This window comes from Pithys albifrons, chromosome 15, assembly GCF_047495875.1.
Source record: "Pithys albifrons albifrons isolate INPA30051 chromosome 15, PitAlb_v1, whole genome shotgun sequence".
Classification (NCBI taxonomy): domain Eukaryota; kingdom Metazoa; phylum Chordata; class Aves; order Passeriformes; family Thamnophilidae; genus Pithys; species Pithys albifrons.
Window position 1 is genome coordinate 9,814,430 of NC_092472.1, and position 20,222 is coordinate 9,834,651.

Below are 20,222 nucleotides of genomic sequence, written 5' to 3' on the forward strand. Positions count from 1 at the left end.
TGCATCCCAGCTCCTCATTCTGTTCTCCTTCTTCCTTCAAAACAAGGTAGTGGTCTTTCACTGTTGTCCTGGTCAATAACAGCCTTTCCCTTGTTCACACACAGGAACTGCAGAACTAAAGGGTTGAGATGTGGCTTTACTTGAGCTGCAGGATTAAACCATGGGAAACAGGGAGCTTGAACCTTCTACCCTCAGCTCCTGCTCCAGTGCTTTAGAGCTGTGTTGAGCAGCATGACCTCCACTTGAAGGGCTTAGAGAACTGTGCTGGTAAACACTCCCTTTGTTTGGCTCAGGCACTGTCCTTGGAATAAACTCTGGCATTTCACCTCTCTGGTATGTTACCCTGTGTCACCTTGACAAGGAGAAAAGCTTGTCAGAGAGGTGAAGCATCTCTTGTCCCTTGTAATCTCTGGCTGCTTGAAATTGTAATCTGTTTATCTGAGCTGCCCTGAAGGGGAACGGGGAATGGGGGCCTGTACTGGGGCAGCTCTGGCTGAGTCTGTGCAGAGGTGAAGGGGAAGAGGAAGTACCTGCATCCCCAAGGTGCTGGGGACAATGTGGAGTGGTTGCAGGGCCAAGGCAAGCAGGTGTGTGGGACGGGCAGGACTCTGTGCACATCCCTTGGAGAGAAACAGCATCAGTCTGGTGAACGTACTCACCCCCTTTATTGACATAGTTTCTCCTCAAATTGTTAAAACTTGAGAGAGCAATGAACTACTGAGCAATGTGGGGAAACAAAAATAGTTAAAGAAACACCATAAAGACATGACAGCCCTCCCTATCCCTCACTTGCCAGAGAAAATCCTGCCTGATTTCTCCCAGCCACGTCAGCTCCCAGCTATGACAGCTATCTCATCCTTTTGGCTCCAAAATGCAGTGGGAAGAAATGTAAACAGAGACGAAGCTGGGAATACTGAAATTGGGAATACTGAAGCTGGCTGCTCGGGGTGGCTGCTTGGGGTGGGCGTCCAGGTACGGGGCTGCTGGCAGTGTCACAGCCATGGGAAAGGTCCCTCAGAGTTGGCTGCCATGTGGCAGTCTGTGGGATCTGACCCCAGGGCTGGGGTGATCCTTGGCACTGGGAATGCCCAAGGGATGTGTTCTGGGGAGCTCCAAATCCTCCGCACCCCCGGGTGGTGCTGAGGGGCAGCTTTGGCGTGCAAGGAAGCAAACCCCACACTTTCGTCTTCCCTTCCCTGCTGGGTGGCTTTTCTCAGTGAGATGCAGACCTGACTTTAACTCCTCTCTCTTTGTTCCCCCAGATCATGATTGAGTTCTGCCCGGGCGGGGCAGTGGATGCCACCATGCTGGGTGAGTGCAGTGCTGGTGCCGAGCTCTTCTCTGTGCCCCGGGAGGTGCCCGCAAGGCATTTCCAGCCTTCTGGCACATTCCCAGGGGCAGCCTTCAGACAGATGGCAGGCATGGGTGCCCCAGCTTCTCCAGCTGCCTTTTCTCTCCCATGAGTTTGCCTGTTTTCATACCCAGAGCAGAAGGTGTGGCAGCCCTGAGGTATTTTTTTGAGCTACTTTAATGTCCTTTTGTGATTTAAATGCTGTTGGGATCTGCAGATCACAAGGCATGGGGAGAAGGGAGAGTCTGGCTAGGGGGGAAAGATGACTAAATATTTATCTGCTGGGGGCACTGGGTGCTTGGGGATCCTGTTCCCACAGCTTCCCGGGAAGGGCAGCAGGGCTGAGATGTTTAATCTGGGTGCCTGTCATGATGAATATCCCAAGATCTTTTTGCTGACTTCTCCGTATGGTATCAGTCATCTTGTGAAGCAGCAGAGGGCCTAATAAACTGCAGTTTGCAGTAGTCCCAGGAATCTTCCCATTTTAACTCTTCCCTTCCACAAAGAGAGAGCTGCTGGGAGCAGTAGTGTGTGAGTGTACCCCAAAACAGCCCTGGCTGGTGCTACAGCCCCTCTGTGCCAGGGCTGTATGGACCCTGGGGCAGGGGATTGACATCCCCTCTACACTGAGGAATGAGATGCTCTGACATCTTGCCTGGAGCCCTTTGGGCAGAGCCACATCTCCCTGGGGGTTACTCCCTTTCAGCCCTGATATTTCCAAAGGTCTTGCTTTTTATTTATTTCCAGTAACCAAATTTGTCATCTTTGATTCAGCCCTTAAACCTTGGTCCTCCTTTAGGGAACTTCTTTAAAGCAAGTCTAAGTCACTGCATGAAAAAGCACTTTTTCTGAATTGCTGGAGAAATTACACCTTCCCCATGGAAAACCTCAGCAGGTCTGTGGTGCATTGATTGGTCTCTGGAGGAACTGGAAAGGAGCAGCATAGGAAATCATGAGCAAGTGGTCTGGCTATAGCTCTGTCACCCCCAAGGGAGGGACAGGAGGAGCTGTGAGTTAGAGCTCAGGAATGCTCCCAGAATTAGTAAATTCAGAGTTCCTGAATGTTTCCTGTTCTACCTTCCCATCCCCACCAGCAAGCAGTGTTTTCCCTTTGAAGTCTTTTGTACAAAACCTGTGGCCCACTGCACCACGCTGTTGCCAGATGCTCTAGGGAGAATGAAAATCATCAGCTTCTCCCAGAGAAGGGAAATATTGGCGAGGAAGAGGAGGAACAAAGTGGCTGACCCAGCATCAGCCAGCCTGTTGTTGAGATCCTCACTCTGAATCTGTCCCAGTTGCTGGGACAGATCCATCTGCCCCTGTCCTGGCTGTGCAATTTACGTAGTTGATGCTGTGTCAGGCTGGGTCTGCTCTGTCTCATGCTCAGAGCTGCTGGAGGAGGGATCTGCAGTGCAAAGGGCTTGCAGAGGGAGGGAGGGAAGCTCTGGAGATGCTAACCATCTGGAAGTTTGATGGTTTGCAGAGCTGATGCCTTAGAAAACAGTCTTGGATAGTGGAGGTGGCCCAGCAGAGCTCAGCAGGGAGGTCACACCAGTGGTTGTGTGTCCCTGCAAGAAATAGAACCATAGAATGACAGAATAGCCTGAGTTGCAAAGGACCCACTAGGATCTTCAAAATCCAACTTTTGGCCCTGCATAGGACAGCCCCAAGAATCCCACCATGTGCCCGAGAGTGTTGTCCAAACTGTCCTTGAACTCTGGGACAGACAGCAGGATATGAACTGGTGTACTGGTACCCAGGGCTACTCACAAAACAGCTCAGAGCAGTGGGTCAACCCTTGTGAGCATTTTATTGCTTGTTGCTTTGGGAAGTGGCATGTCCCTCATGATGTGTAGGGGGATACAGTGCATCTCCATGGCAGGGACAGCTCCCTGGGGAATGACAACACAGCTTTGTATGGAGCTGCTGGGTGTTCACGCCTATGTTTGACTGTGTTGCTGCCTGCAGCCAAGTTCAATTCCCTCCTCTCTACAGCAGCTGGGCAAGACCCAGCTTGTATACAGGGACCCATTTCTCAAATTGTCAGGGAATTTGCAGTTCAGACCCTCATCACAGGCATGCCTGATTCCCCCTCTTTGTCCCCCTCATCCTCTGTTCCAGAGCCAAATGCCTCAACTGTACACTCTCAGGAGGGAGCTATAAACCAGCAGCTCCAAGAGTCGAGCCTTCTGCTGCAAGTGCTGGCTTAGGGAATAAATTACCTTAACAAGCTGATTTGCATAGTCTCCTGCTGCTCTGACACATGGACAGTGGTTTTTCCATGGTTTGCTGAGTAACCTGTGCCTTCCTGCTGCTCAGGTGGAGCATTGCTCTACCCCGTCCTGTTTAACATCCCTCTCCCTCCCCACAGAGCTGGACCGGGGCCTGACTGAACCTCAGATCCAAGTGATTTGCCGCCAGATGTTGGAAGCCCTTCATTACCTCCACAGCAAAAAGATCATCCACCGGGACCTGAAGGCTGGGAATGTGCTCCTCACCCAGGATGGGGACATCAAGCTCGGTGAGCTGCTGGGCAGGTGCTTCCTTGGCCAAGCTCCCTGAGAGAGCAACTGTGGGTGATGGTGCTGCTTGAGACCATTGCATGCTACAGCCATGTGCTGCTGGAGCTGTATTGTGTTTGGCTATGCATGAGTGTGGGGGGATTGAGGGATGCTGTCCTGCCTATGGGACATCACTGCTTGTCTGCTGGCTGAGGGATGCAGGAAGGAGAATGGGAAGATTTTGTTCAATGGGAGGCAAAATGTGCCAAGGCTCCCCAAGCCACAGCCATGCGCAGGACCTGGATGGACTTTTATTTTATTATTTTTTTAATGCCTCTTTGAACTTGATTTTTGTGCTTTTTGGCCTGCTGAGCATCCTGTGCAGGGTGCCAGTTGGCAGGGCTGGGAGCTGGAAGAATTCCTCTTATCTGCAGGGCAGGTTTGGTGGTGACAGGGTGAGTATTGCCAAAGGGTTGCTTTGCCAACTCGCTATGGATTTGAGTTAAATTAGCATCCAGCAACCTGCTGAGAAGGTAGATTTAGTTGTATGAACTGGTCAGAAATGTGCAGATCTTCACTGGATTCTTGTGAGGGGTGCCAGCAGCTGTTTGGGTGTTCTTGGGATGTGTCTGTGTGTGCTGATGGAGTCCAACCAGGCTTGGAACAGAGAAACCTTCCTGTGACCATGCATTTCACTGTAGGAACACTGCTAGCTTGGGCCAAGGCTGACCTCCAGGGACACCCTAAGCTCGAGGCGCAGATGGGTAACAGCTCCTCCAGGTGTCTTTAGGACTGTCTCAAGAGCAAACTCACCTGGACTGGGCTCACTACCCTTTGCAGGACTTCCTGATTTGATTTGGATGGGTTGGCTTCAGCAGCTCTCTATAGAAGGGACAAAATCAGGGAAAGGCATCGTGCAGTGGCTGCTGTGTGTGGGACTGCAGGGAAAGAGGTAATGTAACAGTACTCTGGGTTTTCTGGTGTAAAATGATACTTTTTTGCTATGAAATAGCAGTTCTGAAAGTATCTGCTTTTGTGTGCAGAGAAGATGTCAACTTCATTCTAGATGTGTAAGATTTTTCAGGGGTGGCTTGTTATGTCTTATGGTACATAGGAGAGGAAGGTCCTATGGACCATGCACCCAAAACCAAATTTAATTTCTGATGCTCAGTTTAGAGGGCACAGCACATTGTATCATGTTCTTGCCTTAAATACATGTTTGCTTTTAAATCTGCATTTCAGCCAAGTGTGTTAATTCAGAGGGGTCTTTCAGTTTTCCTATGGCATCTAATGTTACTGCTCTTTGCAGCTGACTTTGGAGTGTCTGCCAAAAACATGAAAACCTTGCAGAAGCGAGACTCCTTCATTGGGACCCCTTACTGGTGAGTGACCTGCTTGTTATGAACCCTGTGTTCGTGAGGAGCTACACTCCTCTGAAAATCAGGCTTGCCAGAGGTGGGAAGCTCATGGCCTTTGGGATGTGTTGGTGCCTTTCCATGGGGTGGGAGGATTTTTACAAGGAATTGTGGCCTCTATCTGCACGTGAAAGGGTTTTCCTTGCCGGAATGAAGCTGTGAGCAACCTCGGTGGTGTGGGAGCACTGTGTGGTGTCACAGTGCCCTGGGCCGGCTGAGGCTTGGCAGAGCAAGGGACACACGTGTGCTCGCGTGTGTGTACTCCCTGTTCCCCCACACTGGGAGGTGGGGTGGGCTTTGAAGTGACTCCAAGCACATGGGAACAGCTCCTCGCTGCAGAAACACAATCTGTAAATCAGCCGACTTGCTGAAGGAATGGAATCGTGAGGATTAATTTATTGTCTGAAGCAACATCCGCGCCAGATGTCAATGGCCTGGGGGTTTCCAAGGGCTGTCTCGTCTGGTCTGCAGAAGAGGGAGGGGGTTGGACCCCTTAAAATAGATGCTGCTGCCTCTGAAACCCAGAGCTAGGAGGAAAGGCTGTTTTTATGCGATGCTGTGGATTACTTAAAGCTTTTCATTGCTGCTGTAAGGCTCACATTGTGTGACGGTGGTGTCATCCTTTGCCATCCCTGCTCCTTACTCTGCCCATTGCAGGATGGCCCCAGAGGTGGTGATGTGCGAGACCATGAAGGACACTCCATACGACTACAAGGCAGACATCTGGTCCCTGGGGATCACACTGATCGAAATGGCCCAGATTGAGCCACCCCACCATGAACTCAACCCCATGAGAGTCCTGCTGAAGATTGCCAAGTCTGACCCCCCCACGCTCAGCTGCCCCTCAAAATGGTGAGAGGTTTGTGCCAGCAGAGTGCACGTTTCCCAACTTAAAGAGAGAAAAAACAGCAATTTCTCGCAGTTTTGTTTAATTTGAGAGCCCAATGTAGAATTCTGGCTGTATTTCAGGTCCAGCTCTGTATTAGGGATTCTGAAGGCACTGCTGGCTGAGGGCAGACTCTCAGACTGTGCTGGCAGTGTGTAGACAGCATGGGAGGAGCTGCCACTCACCCACAGCCCCCCCAAAATGAGGGGTGATCCCTTGGCTGTTTTCAAAACATCCCGTGTGTATGAAAGGAAGATTTTTCTGAACCTGGAAATGGCTAAGAGCTCCAGAATTTCTTTCCTGGAGTCTGAAAAGCCATTTCTGCATTTAAAATGAAACCAATCAGTTAATATTTATTAATTAATTTATTTAAAAATCATTATAAAACTTGCTGTGTGATAACCAGTAGCAGATTGCTGGTAGAGCACTGAAGTTACAAGTGTTGTCTCAGCAGTGCAGGCAGGACCCCAGCGCTAAAGTCCAGCAGGCAGGGTGGGAATGCTTCCTCTGGAGCTGCTCAGAAGCAGATCAAGGACACGCTCTGAATCTCAGAGCTGTACTTTGCAGGCTGAGGGTGCCCTCCTATGGGGTTCCTGGTCCTTCACAGCCGTTGTTTCCCACTGTGGCTGTGAGGATGTCTCCTGGAACATCCTTGTCCACAAGCAGCTCCAGCCATGGGCTCCCTTTGGAGAGTAACTGCTGGTGTCCTCTCCAGCCTCTGCCTTAGTCCTGGGGAACAGTGGCTGGGACTTAGTCCCCCATCTATTGCCATCATTGGAAAGGCAAACTCTAGTCCCTCACTTAGCCACGTTGATGATTCTCTTACAAATAATCAGAATGTCAGAGCTCTCGGTTTCCTGTGGGAATGAAATGGGAATTATGGACAGCGGCAAGCTGGGACATCATCTGGAAAAGGGATCAAGCAGACTCCTGTGGCATTTGAGGCCTTTCTCCCTCCTAAGCTTCTTACCAATGACTGTGTTTTAAGGTCCCTGGAGTTTAGAGACTTCCTGAAGAAGGCACTGGACAAGAACCCAGAGACCCGGCCCAGTGCTGCCCAGCTGCTAGAGGTAGGGACTGGCACCAGCCCCTGGGCAGGGTCTGTGGCCCCAGAGTGATTTCAGATGATTTTTGTCTTGTTTAAAAAGTTCATAGTACTTTTCAGCCTCTAAAATGCTCCAGAAAGGATAAACAATGTTTTTTTTTCCTTTGGAGAGAACTGCAGACCCCCTATGGACATCAGCTGGAATAGAAATTGTTCCTTTTGCCTAAAAACACCCATGTGGCAGCCAGTGTGGATTATACCCAGTTATCCCAAATTTAAAATCAGCTCCTCTTCTTTCCTCCCGTCCCTTTTCAAAATAATAGCAAAACCCTGGAAGGTGCTGTTCCATGCTGACTGCAGACCTCTCACTCTGCAGCACTGGCTGCACACTTCCATCCATGCTGGAGTCCCTGAGAGACCTGGGGCACTCCACAGCCTTTTGCTGAAGCTCAGCACAAACACCCCGCTGTGTGCACTGTGTGATTCCAGCCTGAATTCAATTAAACCTTCCCCCAGGCTGTTTGCACCCAGGGATCCTGCAGACTTGCCCTTGCCCTGCTCCTGGTGGCATTCTGCAGGCTTGGACATGGAGCTCAGTGTTGGAGGGTGTGGGGCACATCCTCTTGTTTAAATGCAGCTGGTGCTTTTGTGGAGGGGGTGTTGACATAAAGCAGCTTTGCAGAGCACCAGGCTTTGGGCATCTGTGTGCAGAGTGTGTGTTTAACCTCAGCACTGTGTTCTCTTGCTCTCCCTCATGCATGCAGTGCCTGTTGGTAAAGTTCTTTGGGGGATTAAGCCTGGTGACACTGGAAAGAATCACAACCTCAGCTCTTTGCATTTGTTTTAAGGCAAGAAGTGGTCCCTGCCAGCACAGTCACTTGGCCATGAGCTCTGGTTTTGGCCACCTCACACATGTGCACTGTTCTTGGTTTACAGCATCCCTTCGTCAGCAAGGTGACCAGCAACCGGGCCCTGCGTGAGCTGGTGGCTGAGGCCAAGGCTGAGGTGATGGAAGAGATTGAAGACAGTCGGGATGAAGCAGAAGAGGATGACTCATCAGAGTCTGCTTCAGTGAGTGCTCCCAGCACTATGCTGGCAAGTTTGCCCGTGTGGCTATGGTCAAAGAAAGAGCTCAGCAACTTTTCCAGGCTCCAAAAGGCTGCTGTACAGCTGTTCTGGGCCCCATCATGTTGAGGTGAAATGGTTGCTCAGGCAGGGAAGGGGCTGTTTTTTGGTGGCTGCCAGTGGCATGGAGATACAACAATACTGTCGGGTGCCCAGTGCCTGCTCACAGGAGGGGCTTGCAGAAAGTAATTAAAAAAAAATATGGCCTGATACAGGCTGGAGAAGCTGGAGTAGAAGCAATGCCAGCAGCACTGAGAGACCATTAGCCCAAGGGGGACCTGGGCAGATCTGCCCCTGAGCTGGCCTCTTTGAAGAGGACATCTCAAAGCTGCCTGAGTGGCATTGCTGGGGGACATGCCTTGACCTCCCTCCTCTGTGGCGAAGGGTAGCGATTAATCTGTGGTGGAATTAGCCATGGGAAAAAAGTGCTTGATATGCAAAACTCCTAGGCTACCTATTCAGAATATACAAGTTCTGGAGTTTATTCACTGTGCTTTTTCCTTCCAGATAGTGTCGATAGTCCTTGTGACCACAAACCTGGAGAAAGATAAAATAGCTCTTTAGCTGTGGGTGACTTTGGTCTGAATTGTTGGGACTTGTAGCCCTTGCAATCATGTTAAGTGCAGTGCCAAATCCAACATCTTCACTTCCCTGTCTTTCCAGCCCCCTGGTAAGCACAAGCGGGACCTCTCTGAGGCGAGTCAGCTGAGTTTTGATGGGGAGAAACCTCCAGACTCTTCCTTGCCCACAGCAGTGAATGGGTCTGTGGGGACTGGCAAGGACACAACAGATGGACAGAGTGATAAAGTCTCAGAGGAAGGGATAAGCAGTGACAATGACAAAGTGCAGAGCAACCACTCCACAAAAACCCCTGCCAGCTCTGGCACCATGGCCACCCAGGACAAGCCAGACATCATCTTGCAGCCTGGACATTTGGGTAACTCAACAGAGGGGAACAAGCAACCCAGGGCAGGCAGTAAGGAGTGGAAGAGCATTGGGGAGCGACCAGAGAGCAGCCATCTGGAGAACTTCACAGAGGATAAACTTGCCAACGGGAGCTTGGATCCCCCAGCATCATTACCCAGCAGCCGGTCCAAAGGGGATTCAGATTCTGGCAGCACTTCAGCCTCTGAAAGCATGGACCTCACCACCTCCTTGTCTGCTGACCTGTCCCTCAACAGGGAGAGTGGCTCCATCTCCCTGAAGGTGAGAGTGGTGGGTAGAGGGTATTGAAGAACAGAGGCATAATGAGGAGGGAGGAAGGTCTTCTCTAGGCAAGCCTTCAATGATGTGTTTTCCCTGTCTGAATTCAGTGTCCCAGCTGAGCTTAGGCCAGCACAGCACATACTGCTGGTTGAAGCTGTGCCGTGGGGACGTAGCATGTCCTCAAGGGAAGGAGAGGCTCTTGGTGAAGCTGCTGCAAGTATAAGTGTCCTCTTCTGTCACAGGTCACTGAGATTTAATGGAAGTCTGACGTTTTTTACCTATTTAGGGTCCTGAGAAGTGTGAAGTAACTACGCCCACTCTCTTGACTGTGTATGACTGCACAAGTGTGAAACTCCAAATGTGATTTCCTAAACTTTATCCATAGCCCATCACTTGGTTGCTCTTTCCTAGAACACCTGACCCCAGGAGAAAGTTCATCTGGGCTTGTGCTGCTCTCAATTTTTCCAACCTGCCGTACATCTGGCCTGGTTTGTGTCAGCAGTGACTTGCACAGAGACCTCCCAGGCTTCTTGGCTTTTGCTAAAGCCTTCTGCTTGTGAGACACAGCCAGCCAGGTCAGCACGGCTTAGAGGAAGAGGCAAAATAACTGAAATGGTATTTGCTGAGCTTCAGGAGAAGAAATGTTGACTTGAGGAGGCAGTGATGTGTTGCATAAGATCTTTATCAAGTTGCCTGCATGAATGATGACTTCCCGGCACAGAAACGTGCCGGGAAACCACTCTCAACAAAACTTTCCTCCACTGCTGCCTCCTGCTGTGACCACGAGAGCCAACATCCCCCTCAGGAGTCTGCAGTCAGTGTGGATGCCTGATGATAGAAATGGGATGGTCTTGCATAACAATTTACTTGTCCTCGCAGCCTTTCCCAGGACACCTGGTCTCCCTGGGGCCAGCTGAAGAGGAATATGATACCACGCATGGAATTGTTCTCCCCAGTTGGTCCCCTAGAAGGAGAAAGGACTTTTTTGGGTTTTACAGGGAGTAAGCCATGAGGAGGGAATGATGTTAGATCATGGTTTAGCTGGACATGGTGAGAAAGGGTCTTTGGGTGGTGCACTGCATCTCTTCCAGGTCAGGTTTCTACAAGGTGGTAGCAAGGATGGGCAGCCTGAATCACCAAATCTGCTCATGATTTGTGCTTCGTGTGGTTTCCTTGTATATGTTCTTCATGAACAACAGCATCAAAATTGCTCTGAGGCTTCCAGCTGTTGCATCCCGTTCAACAAGCTGAGGAGCTGCTTCACAGCCTCTTCCTTTCCCCCTCTGCTGAACTCAGGATTCCCAGATGCACAAGAAGACACTGAAACGCACCCGCAAGTTCGTGGTGGATGGAGTAGAGGTGAGTGTCACCACCTCGAAGATCATCAGCGAGGACGAGAAGAAGGATGAAGAAATGAGATTTCTCAGGCAAGTGGGTCACTGGGTTAGAAGAAAGACACTGAGCCAAGGTAGGGTTTTCTTCTCTACAAGCTAATCCAGGAGTGACCTAAAGTGCTCTCATTTTCCACCTTTGTTCCACTTGGACAGAACAGCTATCCAGTGTGGACATGACTTCCTTTAGCTTTTCCTTGGCTGGTAGAGGACTTGCTGTACCACTAAGCTGATCTCTGCTTGCATGCAGGAGAAGGATGGAGCAAGACTGACAAGGGAAGCTTGTGCTGTGGCTGGCTCTGTCCTTTGGGGATGATTGAATGTGTTCCTAGGGCTGGAGATGCCTCACTTAATAGAAATAAGCACAGAAATCTTCTTAACATGCTCCTCTTCCTTTTGTTCTTGTATCTCCTCAGACTTCATTAACAGAAAGGCCAAGGGAGTTGTAAACTCCTCAAGCATCATTTAATATTCATGGGTGTATGCTCCCTGCTTAAGCCTTTATGACTCCTTTGCAGATCTTGCAGCTGTCAAACCTCCATGACTTATTCTAAAAGAGAGGAACTGCTGTTTCTAACACTGAAATGAAAAAGCCCTTAAAATAATTAAAATACAAATTGTTTTGTTTTATACCCTATGCTAGGCTCGCTTGTGCTGCTCTCAGGGACTTCCTATGAGTATAATTTGTCCCAAGCACTTTGTGTCCCTGTTTCAGCCTTATTTCTAGGCCCCAATGTCAGATCTGTGCAGAAGTTCATTAGCTACTCATTTTTGTGTGAGCAGTGCATATAACCCCAATAAGACAAGGGGAACATGTGTACTAGCATACAGGGAATTTCCAGGTACAGCTTTCATGGAATTGTGGAACCACTGAATGATTTTGGTTGGAAGAGACCTTAAGGATCATGTTGTTCCAACCCCTGCCATGGGCAGGGACACCTTCCACTAGACCAGGTTGCTCCAAGCCCCATCCAACCTGGCCTCGAACACTTCCAGGGATGGGCCAGCACAGCTGCTCTGGGTAGCCTGTGCCAGGGCCTTTTCTTGTTTCATGGTCTTGTTATGAAAGATATCGTGCCAAAGTCCTCTTCCCAGCAGGGTCCCCAGAGAGGATTGTGCTCAGCGTCTGGGGTTAATGCACAGCTGTGGAGGTCACAGTGGGGGTCCTGCATGGGAGAACTGCTGCTGCTGCTCCTTTTGCCTGGTACATCACTGATTTCCAGCTCAGTCAGGCACAGACATGGCAAAACACAACTGTCTGAGCAGAGGCTGCCTTTTGCTGGATGAGGGGAGTGATGCAATATCATGGTAGATAGGTCAGAATTTGGGAAAACTGCCCTTTCTGACACCCAAATGTGAGCAAGAACTGATGCAAAGTGCAGGGGCCAGGCCAGAGCAGCACCAGCTTGGCCTGAGCTGTGTTTTGAAAATCAGTGAGTCCTAACCCAGCTAGCAGAATGGGTATTTTTGGTGCTGGTTGGGGCAGCAGTGCCTGCAGAATCACCCTGGGAGCTTTGACAGAGCTTGTTTGAGAAGCTGTGAATACTAACGGGCCTTACCTGTGAAAGCTGATGATTTTCCCAACAGTTCCCATAATTAGCATCCTGCTTCCTCACAGTGTCACAGAGCCTGAGAGCACATCAGTCAGGCGACATTTACCTGTGCTCAAAGCAAGTGTCAGGATGGCTGTGCTGCTTCCATTCCCTGCTGAAATGCTCTGTCTGTTGATTCTGCCATCTCTGCTCACCCACATGCCTCTGCAGTTGTCTGACTCTGTATTTTTCTTTCTCCTTCTATTTTAACCCTCTGCAGGCGCCAGGAGCTGCGTGAGCTGCGTCTCCTTCAGAAGGAGGAGCACCGAAACCAGGCCCAGCTCAACAACAAACACCAGCTGCAGCTGGAGCAGATGCTCCGGCGCTTCGAGCAAGAAATGATGGTACATGGGCAGGGGAAGCTCCTGGGTATAAATAAGCTGATTTAATGTCTCTACAGGAGCCCTGCAAACCCCCACAAAGGGTATCACATCCACAGGGAGCAGAAATGTCAAGAAACCCCTTTGGGATGTGAGGCATGGGATGCATTTGTGGAGGATGGAGGCTTCTGTGGGGATTAAGCACAAGTATTCTGCAGCTTGGGAAGCACTGATGGCCTTTGTCTGACAGGGTGTGGCAGGGGGAAGAGTTGTTCTGGGCTTTCCCTCTTCAGTGAGAGATAAGAAAGCAACATGGCCAACATGTGACAGCAGGAAATCTGGCAAGTCTTTGAGTGTAAATTGAATAAAGATAAACTGAGCTCACAGACTTAGTCCCTCCATGAGCAGCTTCTGTAGAAGTATAGAGAATAGTTTGAGTTGGAAGATCATCTCATTCCAATCGCGCTGCCATGGTCAGGAAGGAACACCTTCTACTAGACCAAATTGCTCCAAGCCCCATCTAGCCTGGCCCTGAACACTTCCATGAATGGGACAGCCACAACCTTTTTGGGCAACCATTACAGGAAAGAATTTCTTCCATATGTCTAATCTAAATTCCCTTCTTAAAGGGGAGTGCCTTGAAAAGATAACTCAGGAGAGCTTTAAATACCCTTTTATTAATGCACTTCTGGGAGCCCCATCCCTTCATGGTGGGCTGGGAGTTGTCACTTATTCCTCTGCTCTGTTGTATTTCTAGTCTTGGTGTGCCATATCTGTGAACTCTTAGCAAGTCATTTTTCATTTGTGGGATTTATTCATCATGCAATGTGATGTGCAACACCCCCAGTCCTTATTTTCACCTGGTGCTCCATCCCTACGAGCTGCAGAGAGGGAGAGAACAGACATAAGGACACTGTGGGAGCACAGATCCTCAAACCTGGAAATCGTTGCCTGCAGAGAATGAACTGTTCTACTTGAGCCAATATTTGCCCAGGACCTTGGGTCCCACTGAGAGGTTGTAAATCAGGACAGAAGCAGAAGAAAGGCTTCAAGTGCATCAGTACCGGAATAAGCTCAAAAATCAATTCAAGTACTGATGCTAGAGCTGGCTCTGCCCCGTGTGATTGTGGGGTGTTAGTTGGAAATTTGCCTCCCCTCTGTTTAGTAAAGAGGCTCAATGTCTCAATCCATGCAAGGACAGTCCCCCATACCTTTCTTTTTTCTACTTCTTTTTACTTTTTAACTTTTGGAAGGAAACAAAGTGGTGAGGAGGCTGAAGTTGATCTTTGTTCCTTGTTCCCTTGCCATACAGTCAAAAAAGAAGTTCTATGACACAGAACTGGAAAACCTGGAACGGCAGCAGAAGCAGCAGATTGAGAAGATGGAACAAGATCACTCTCTGCGCCGGCGGGAGGAGGCCAAACGCATTCGCCTAGAGCAGGAGCGGGACCATGACAAATTCCTGGAGCAGCTGAAGCAGATGAAGAAGGAGGTAAAAATAGGGATAGGAGGGAGAAAAGCTGGTTTCCTGCTTTTTTTTTTACAGGAAAGCTTCAGCATTTCTCCATAGCAGAACCTGAGAGGGAAGCAGTTGTTGATGTTTTAGCAGGAAGCTCTTGCTTTTCTTTGGCATATTTGGGTGTTTCCTGAGGTCCAACTGTTCAGTGACATTAGGTGGGGTTTATCTTAGCCTAGAATTACCTGCAGATAAATCTCATTTCCCTCCCCAAAGGTCAAGAATGAGGTTGAGAAGCTGCCACGGCAACAGCGCAAAGGAAACATGAAGGCGAAGATGGATGACTTCACCCAGAAAAAACAAACCATGGTAAGGCTGAGAGAAGATTGCCACAACTCCAAGACTGGAAAGTGCATAGCAGACAGAAGCATCCTTCCTGCTTGAGAGACTGGCAGTTTCTGAAACACGACCAGATACTTTTCAAGTTGCATCAGAAGGAGGGCTCATGGTGGTACCACTGGTTTCTTCCAGGAACAGGAGTTTTTGGCCAAGCAGAAGGATGACCTGGAGCAAGCCATGAAAAATATAACTGCCCAGAACAAAAGGGAGATCTGCGACAAGGAACGGGAGTGCCTGAACAAAAAGCAGCAGCTCATGAGAGGTGGGTGGCAAAGGCTGTAAAGGAAGAAAGGGAATGCTGTAGCAATGGGTTTATCCAACACTGGCTCTTCCCACGCAACAGGTGCTGTGGCAGAGTTGCAAGCTGGCAGGATGGGATTTTTAAAAAAACAGCCTTGCCAGATTCTGTCTAAATGTTTAACAATAATAATACTTAGCACTTGAATCTTCAAAGTGCTTTACAAATAAGAACCAATTAGGCTTCATAATTGCAAGGAATGATTCTCCAATATGGCTTAGCAACCAATTTCTCTTGGAAAACAGGAGGTGAATGATCACCCCACACATCTGTTGCATTGTTCATGTGTGTAGGGATCTCTTGAGCTTGGGACACTTTGTGTGACCAAGCTGAGGGTCCAGGGTGGGTTGTCTCCTCACCCTTCTGCTTCCCACAGATCGGGAGGCTTGCATCTGGGATCTTGAAGAGCGTCATCAACAGGAGAAGCACCAGCTTATCAAGCAGCAGCTGAAGGACCAGTATTTCCTCCAGAGGCATGAGTTACTCCGGAAGCATGAGAAGGTGAAGACTTAGCACCTTCCTTCACTGGTGTGGGTCAACAGTGTCTGGGTGTCTTTGGGTGTTTCCCTTCCAGGCTGCAAGTGAGTAGGCGTGTGTTAGGAGGTAAGGGACTTGACCATTATTAGTGAAAAAGGACCAGAATAATGCTTGTGTCAGCCTTCTTTCTTGTGATATATACTCTGTGGTGCATGTGATTAGTGTGCAAGAAGCAGTTGTGAATTTTGGGGGCTTTTCTGGAAATCTATCACTGTCTAGTCTTTGGCAGTGAGTTAAGACTGGCACATTCCTACCAGCCCCCTCCTCCTCTGCTTTCACAGCACATTGAGTAGCTGCCCATGCCTCTTGTCCCTTTGGAGCTTCAGTCACTTCCATGCTACTCCCAAATCTTCCTCTAGTTCTCTCTGTTCTCTTCAGCACTTGCTGGCCTGAGATGTCCCTCCTCCTCTGATACCTGTCTGTCTGCAGGAAAGGGAGCAAATGCAGCGATACAATCAGCGCATGTTAGAGCAGCTGAAAATTCGGCAGCAGCAGGAGAAAGCCCGACTCCCCAAAATCCAGCGGAGCGAAGGCAAGACACGCATGGCCATGTACAAGAAGAGCCTTCACATTCACTCCAGCGGGAGTGCATCCGAGCAACGGGAGAAGATAAAGCAGGTAGATCTTGCAAGGAGTGCCAGAGTTGAGGTTTGGCTTGGGGCTCAAGTACTTTGCTGGCTTGTTGGCAGAAAGGAAGTTAGAAAAAGGCAATTAATCCTACTTCTAACACACTTCAGGTAGTCAGAGGTCTTTGCATTTAGGGAATCAGGTGTGATTTTCAGCACTATTTCCATTGTGTCTAGTGTTGGGAAGCATCCTTAGGGCTTTTTTTTCTTTTCTATATAATAGTGTAAGCTGGCCAGTCTGTTAACCAGTTTCAGACACCAGAGCAACTCTTCCAATATGGACACTTGTTTTTCTCTTCTAGTTTGCTCTGCAGGAAGAGAAGAGGCAAAAAGCAGAGCGCCTGCACCAGCAACAGAAGCACGAGTCACAGATGAAGGACATGCAGGCCCAGTGCGAGAGCAACACAAACGAGCTCCAGCATCTGCAGGTACCCATCCCTCATGGCTCAGTTTCCCAGAGCTGCCTGTGGAGTTCTTAATCTCTTAAGAAATGCCTGTAGAGGACTGTCAGTGAATTGGACCTGATGTTCCCTTGCTCTTGCCTTGAGAGGCTTTTGTGAGCATGTCTAAATGTGCCCTGGAGCTCAGAGCTCTGATTGTCTCTGACTGAGTCGAGTGCTGTTTAACTGCTGGGTTTACAGTCCTGGCTGCTTGATGGACATTCTGTTTTGTGATCTGTTGTTAGAATGAAAAGTGTCACCTCTTGATTGAGCACGAAACCCAGAAGCTGAAGTCCCTGGATGAGAACCACAACCAGCACATGAAGGAGTGGCGAGACAAGCTGAGACCACGGAAAAAGGTAGTGCCTCCTTGGTGTGAGAAGGATGTCCTGCTTGGCTGATTGGAGGGGACAGCATCCATAGCTCCAGAACAATCTCAAATACAGCTCTTGTGTGTGTTCTCTTTTACTTAAGGCCCTGGAGGATGAGCTGAACCAGAAGAAGCGTGAGCAGGAGATGTTCTTCAAGCTGAGTGAGGAGGCAGATGGACAGATGCCAGCATCCCCAACCAAACATGCCAAGTTCGTCCCTTTCAGCTCCTCAGAGAGCTTGTAACATCTCACAGCTGGCAGGCCACCAGCTGGTATTGTCTGTGTTCTCCTGGGATGCAGGTGGGCAACTTGGACTTGGAAGATCCCCTTGGCAGCCTCTTCTTACAACAGCACCCTCCTGTCCCCAGTCTATCTGGGATAAATGTGGCCTCTGCACTGTGGGATGCTGGCTGGAAGTTGTGGTGGCTTTCCCAGGAGCTGGCCTGCTCAGCATGACTCCAGGCTGGGAAGTGGGGCAGGACCCTTTCTGGATCATATTTGCACTGTGAGCTGGATGTGCTGCCTCTCACGTGAGCCTGGTGCTCACCAGGCTGCTCAGCTCAGACTGAAGCAACAACCACTCTGAACAGTAGAAACAGGCCACAACTCCTGCCCTCTGTGCAGGGGGTGTCACCCTCTCTTCCACTGTGGCTGCTCCTCCTTCTGGTCCTCTGGAAGAACTTCCCTAGGGCAGAGCAGCTTTGGCATAGTCGTAAGATAACCTTGGCCTTCGGGGCCCCCAGCACGTGCCTTAGAGTGATATCTATCCACTGTGGTCCTTTTTTGCTCAAGGGAGAGACAGTGATTTGGGTTTTTTTGTCTCTGGTTGGGGAGGGTTGGGTTTTTTCTTCCTCTTTCTCCCCATTTAGGCTATGCAGAAAGGGGACTGTCTGCTTCTTCCCTTGCTTTAATCACTGGCACTGCAGATCCTCTGGCACCCAGCTAACACTGTGTTATCAGAGATGGGATTAAGATGTAATTAAATTGTACAGCTGGCCTGCAGGCTTTTGTCCTTAAAGAAGCGTATGTGCATGTGCAAAAGAGGAGGTTTGTAACGGTGCTCGATCCTGGGGTGACACAGTGAGGTGTCTGTCATGGTCATGTGCCTCTTGCTAAGGACAATTGGGGGCTGAAGGGTGCTACTGCCAGAGCTCTCGTGATCACACATGTGCCTGTGACTTTTTTTTTAAGTGCTCTGTATGTGTGGGCCGTGTGGGTCAGCCAGTCTGGCCACTCTGCATGAGGGTTATGGGCTGCAGAGCATCATTTGGAAGGAACAAAGGAGTGAAACAGGGGAAGAGGAGATGCAGAGGCAGGTCATGGTGACTTGTTACTCTCAGCATCAGCGTGATGTCTTATCTCCTTACGATGTGCCAGTTTCTTGGGTAGTTCTCCTGGTTTTCAGCTTGGACTCAGGCTGCAGAGTGGCAGAGTAGCAGCAGGTCTGGCCCTCTGTCATTTCTGCTTCACAGTGATGTGTCTCCTCCACCTGCACCAGGCAGAGAGGGCTTGGCTGAGCGGTTGGGTAGGACCCAGAGCACAGACCTGGGTAAGGGGTCAGAGACCTCACTGGCAGCACCTTCTTTACACAACCCAAAGGTGAAAGGTAGCACTTAAGTCTTTGTTCATCTCTGGACAAAATTGTTTGTTTTAAGCCTGCTTCCCTAGCAACAAAAAAAATATTTCTGTTTAAGAAAATTTAAAAAAAAGAAAAAGAAAAGGTTGTTATTTTAAAGTCTCAAATGTTGATTTAGAGATATACTGGCATTTCAGGGAAAGGTGATATGTGATGTGCTACACTTGTAGGTACTGAGCTGAAGGAGTCAGTCCCCAGGTATTTAACTCTGTATCTTAGGTGTGCATTTCCTACCTATTTAGAGTTCCTAATACATATTTATAAGCTTCCTGCAAACTAGCAAGACTACATCTATTTGGGCCATTCATGGTTACTTCTGAATCCACACCAATAATGTTTCTGTTAATAAAGGAAGGCTGCCTGCCTCATCTCCGAAAGCATGGACTGTGATAGCACCAGGTTGGGAGCTGATGTAAGATTAATGAATGAGGGATGTTCCTGAACCAGGACAGTGTGCTGGTTTGAGCCTTTTAATCGCATTAGAAATATGTTATAGCAGCCACAGTGGGTTTGTTCATGGTCCCATTGGGGTCAGGCTGAGCTGTTCTGTGAAATGGTTGGTGTGAGAGAAACCAGTACCTGGTACCTGTCCTTCATGTGTTACATGTGACTTGCCGAAGGATATCCTGCAGCACACTGGTCACCACATTCCTCCTCCAGCTGAAGGGCACTGCTGCCTCTCAGTGCCTTCTCCACCAGCCCAGGAAGCATCAGCTCTCTCTGGATATTGTGCAGCCATGAGGAAAAACTGTTTCTGGGGGCTCTTAAAGAGCTGATGCAATGCCCTCTATGGTAAATCGGTTGTCTCTTTCTTCAGTCCAGCTTATCTGTAGCCTAGAGCAAGCAACACAGTTTTTCTAACAGAGGATAGGAATGGTTCTGTCTGCTGCCTTTTCCCTGTTCTCTGTTCCCTCTCTGAGTGTGCCAGGGCTCTAATACCATGTCCTAAAAGGGAGAAGGGGAACACATCATCTGCTTGTCATGTTTACAGGGTGGTTATATTTTCCCTCCTTTCAAATGAAGATGTTTTTGTTGTTTCCTGTTGAGAAGGAACCATGATCAACCCGGCTTGCTTTTGAGGGGGGATGGAATACCATTTTTAAAAATGTGGCTTTGAATAAAAAGGGTTTTTTTAATATTTTGTAAAGTGACTCCAGTGGGGCCACCACTATTAGGTAAAGATCCCTCTAATAAAGTAACAGACTGAGAAAAATGGGCATGTGTCTGATTCTGCAGATGATCACAGGCTGTGGCCTCAGACCAGCTCTGCTTCTCCCCTGGGTTTTGCTGACTTACAGAAACCTCCAGAGCCACTTCTGGCATTTGAACCTTGCAAGGTTCTTTAAAATTGATCTAGGAACTCCTCTGCTGGGTGCTGCAGCTCAAGGGCAGGAACATGTTTGCTCTGGAGCTGAAACTCTGGTAGAGCTGAAGTGAAGCAGCAGCTCCCTCGATGACTTCATTGAGTGTTAAGATGGTGCTGGGCTGACCCTGCTTGGTGAAGAGTGAGTATTGCATCCTGTCGTCTGAGGACAAACCACTTAGGCATGGATTTTTCTTCCTATTTAATTAGCTAGCCTGGATTTAACAAGAGATTTCAGACAAAGCCTTAGGGATGTCTCCCTGC

The 20,222-nt window shown here is 49.2% G+C and overlaps 1 protein-coding gene across 1 annotated transcript in view; it reads left to right on the forward strand.

Moving 5' to 3' along the window:
* STK10 (serine/threonine kinase 10) overlaps positions 1 to 19,808 on the forward strand; it is a 46,439-nt gene extending 26,631 nt beyond the window's left edge. The window contains exons 3-19 of the mRNA XM_071570229.1: positions 1,263 to 1,311; positions 3,723 to 3,872; positions 5,162 to 5,234; positions 5,925 to 6,119; positions 7,142 to 7,223; positions 8,135 to 8,269; positions 8,987 to 9,529; positions 10,826 to 10,956; positions 12,733 to 12,856; positions 14,145 to 14,324; positions 14,565 to 14,657; positions 14,820 to 14,949; positions 15,362 to 15,486; positions 15,952 to 16,140; positions 16,451 to 16,576; positions 16,834 to 16,947; positions 17,063 to 19,808. Of these exons, the coding sequence (XP_071426330.1) occupies positions 1,263 to 1,311; positions 3,723 to 3,872; positions 5,162 to 5,234; positions 5,925 to 6,119; positions 7,142 to 7,223; positions 8,135 to 8,269; positions 8,987 to 9,529; positions 10,826 to 10,956; positions 12,733 to 12,856; positions 14,145 to 14,324; positions 14,565 to 14,657; positions 14,820 to 14,949; positions 15,362 to 15,486; positions 15,952 to 16,140; positions 16,451 to 16,576; positions 16,834 to 16,947; positions 17,063 to 17,203 (2,580 nt within the window). The 3' untranslated portion in view covers positions 17,204 to 19,808. The remainder of the gene's footprint in view (positions 1 to 1,262; positions 1,312 to 3,722; positions 3,873 to 5,161; positions 5,235 to 5,924; positions 6,120 to 7,141; positions 7,224 to 8,134; positions 8,270 to 8,986; positions 9,530 to 10,825; positions 10,957 to 12,732; positions 12,857 to 14,144; positions 14,325 to 14,564; positions 14,658 to 14,819; positions 14,950 to 15,361; positions 15,487 to 15,951; positions 16,141 to 16,450; positions 16,577 to 16,833; positions 16,948 to 17,062) is intronic.
* Positions 19,809 to 20,222: the final 414 nt, after the last annotated feature.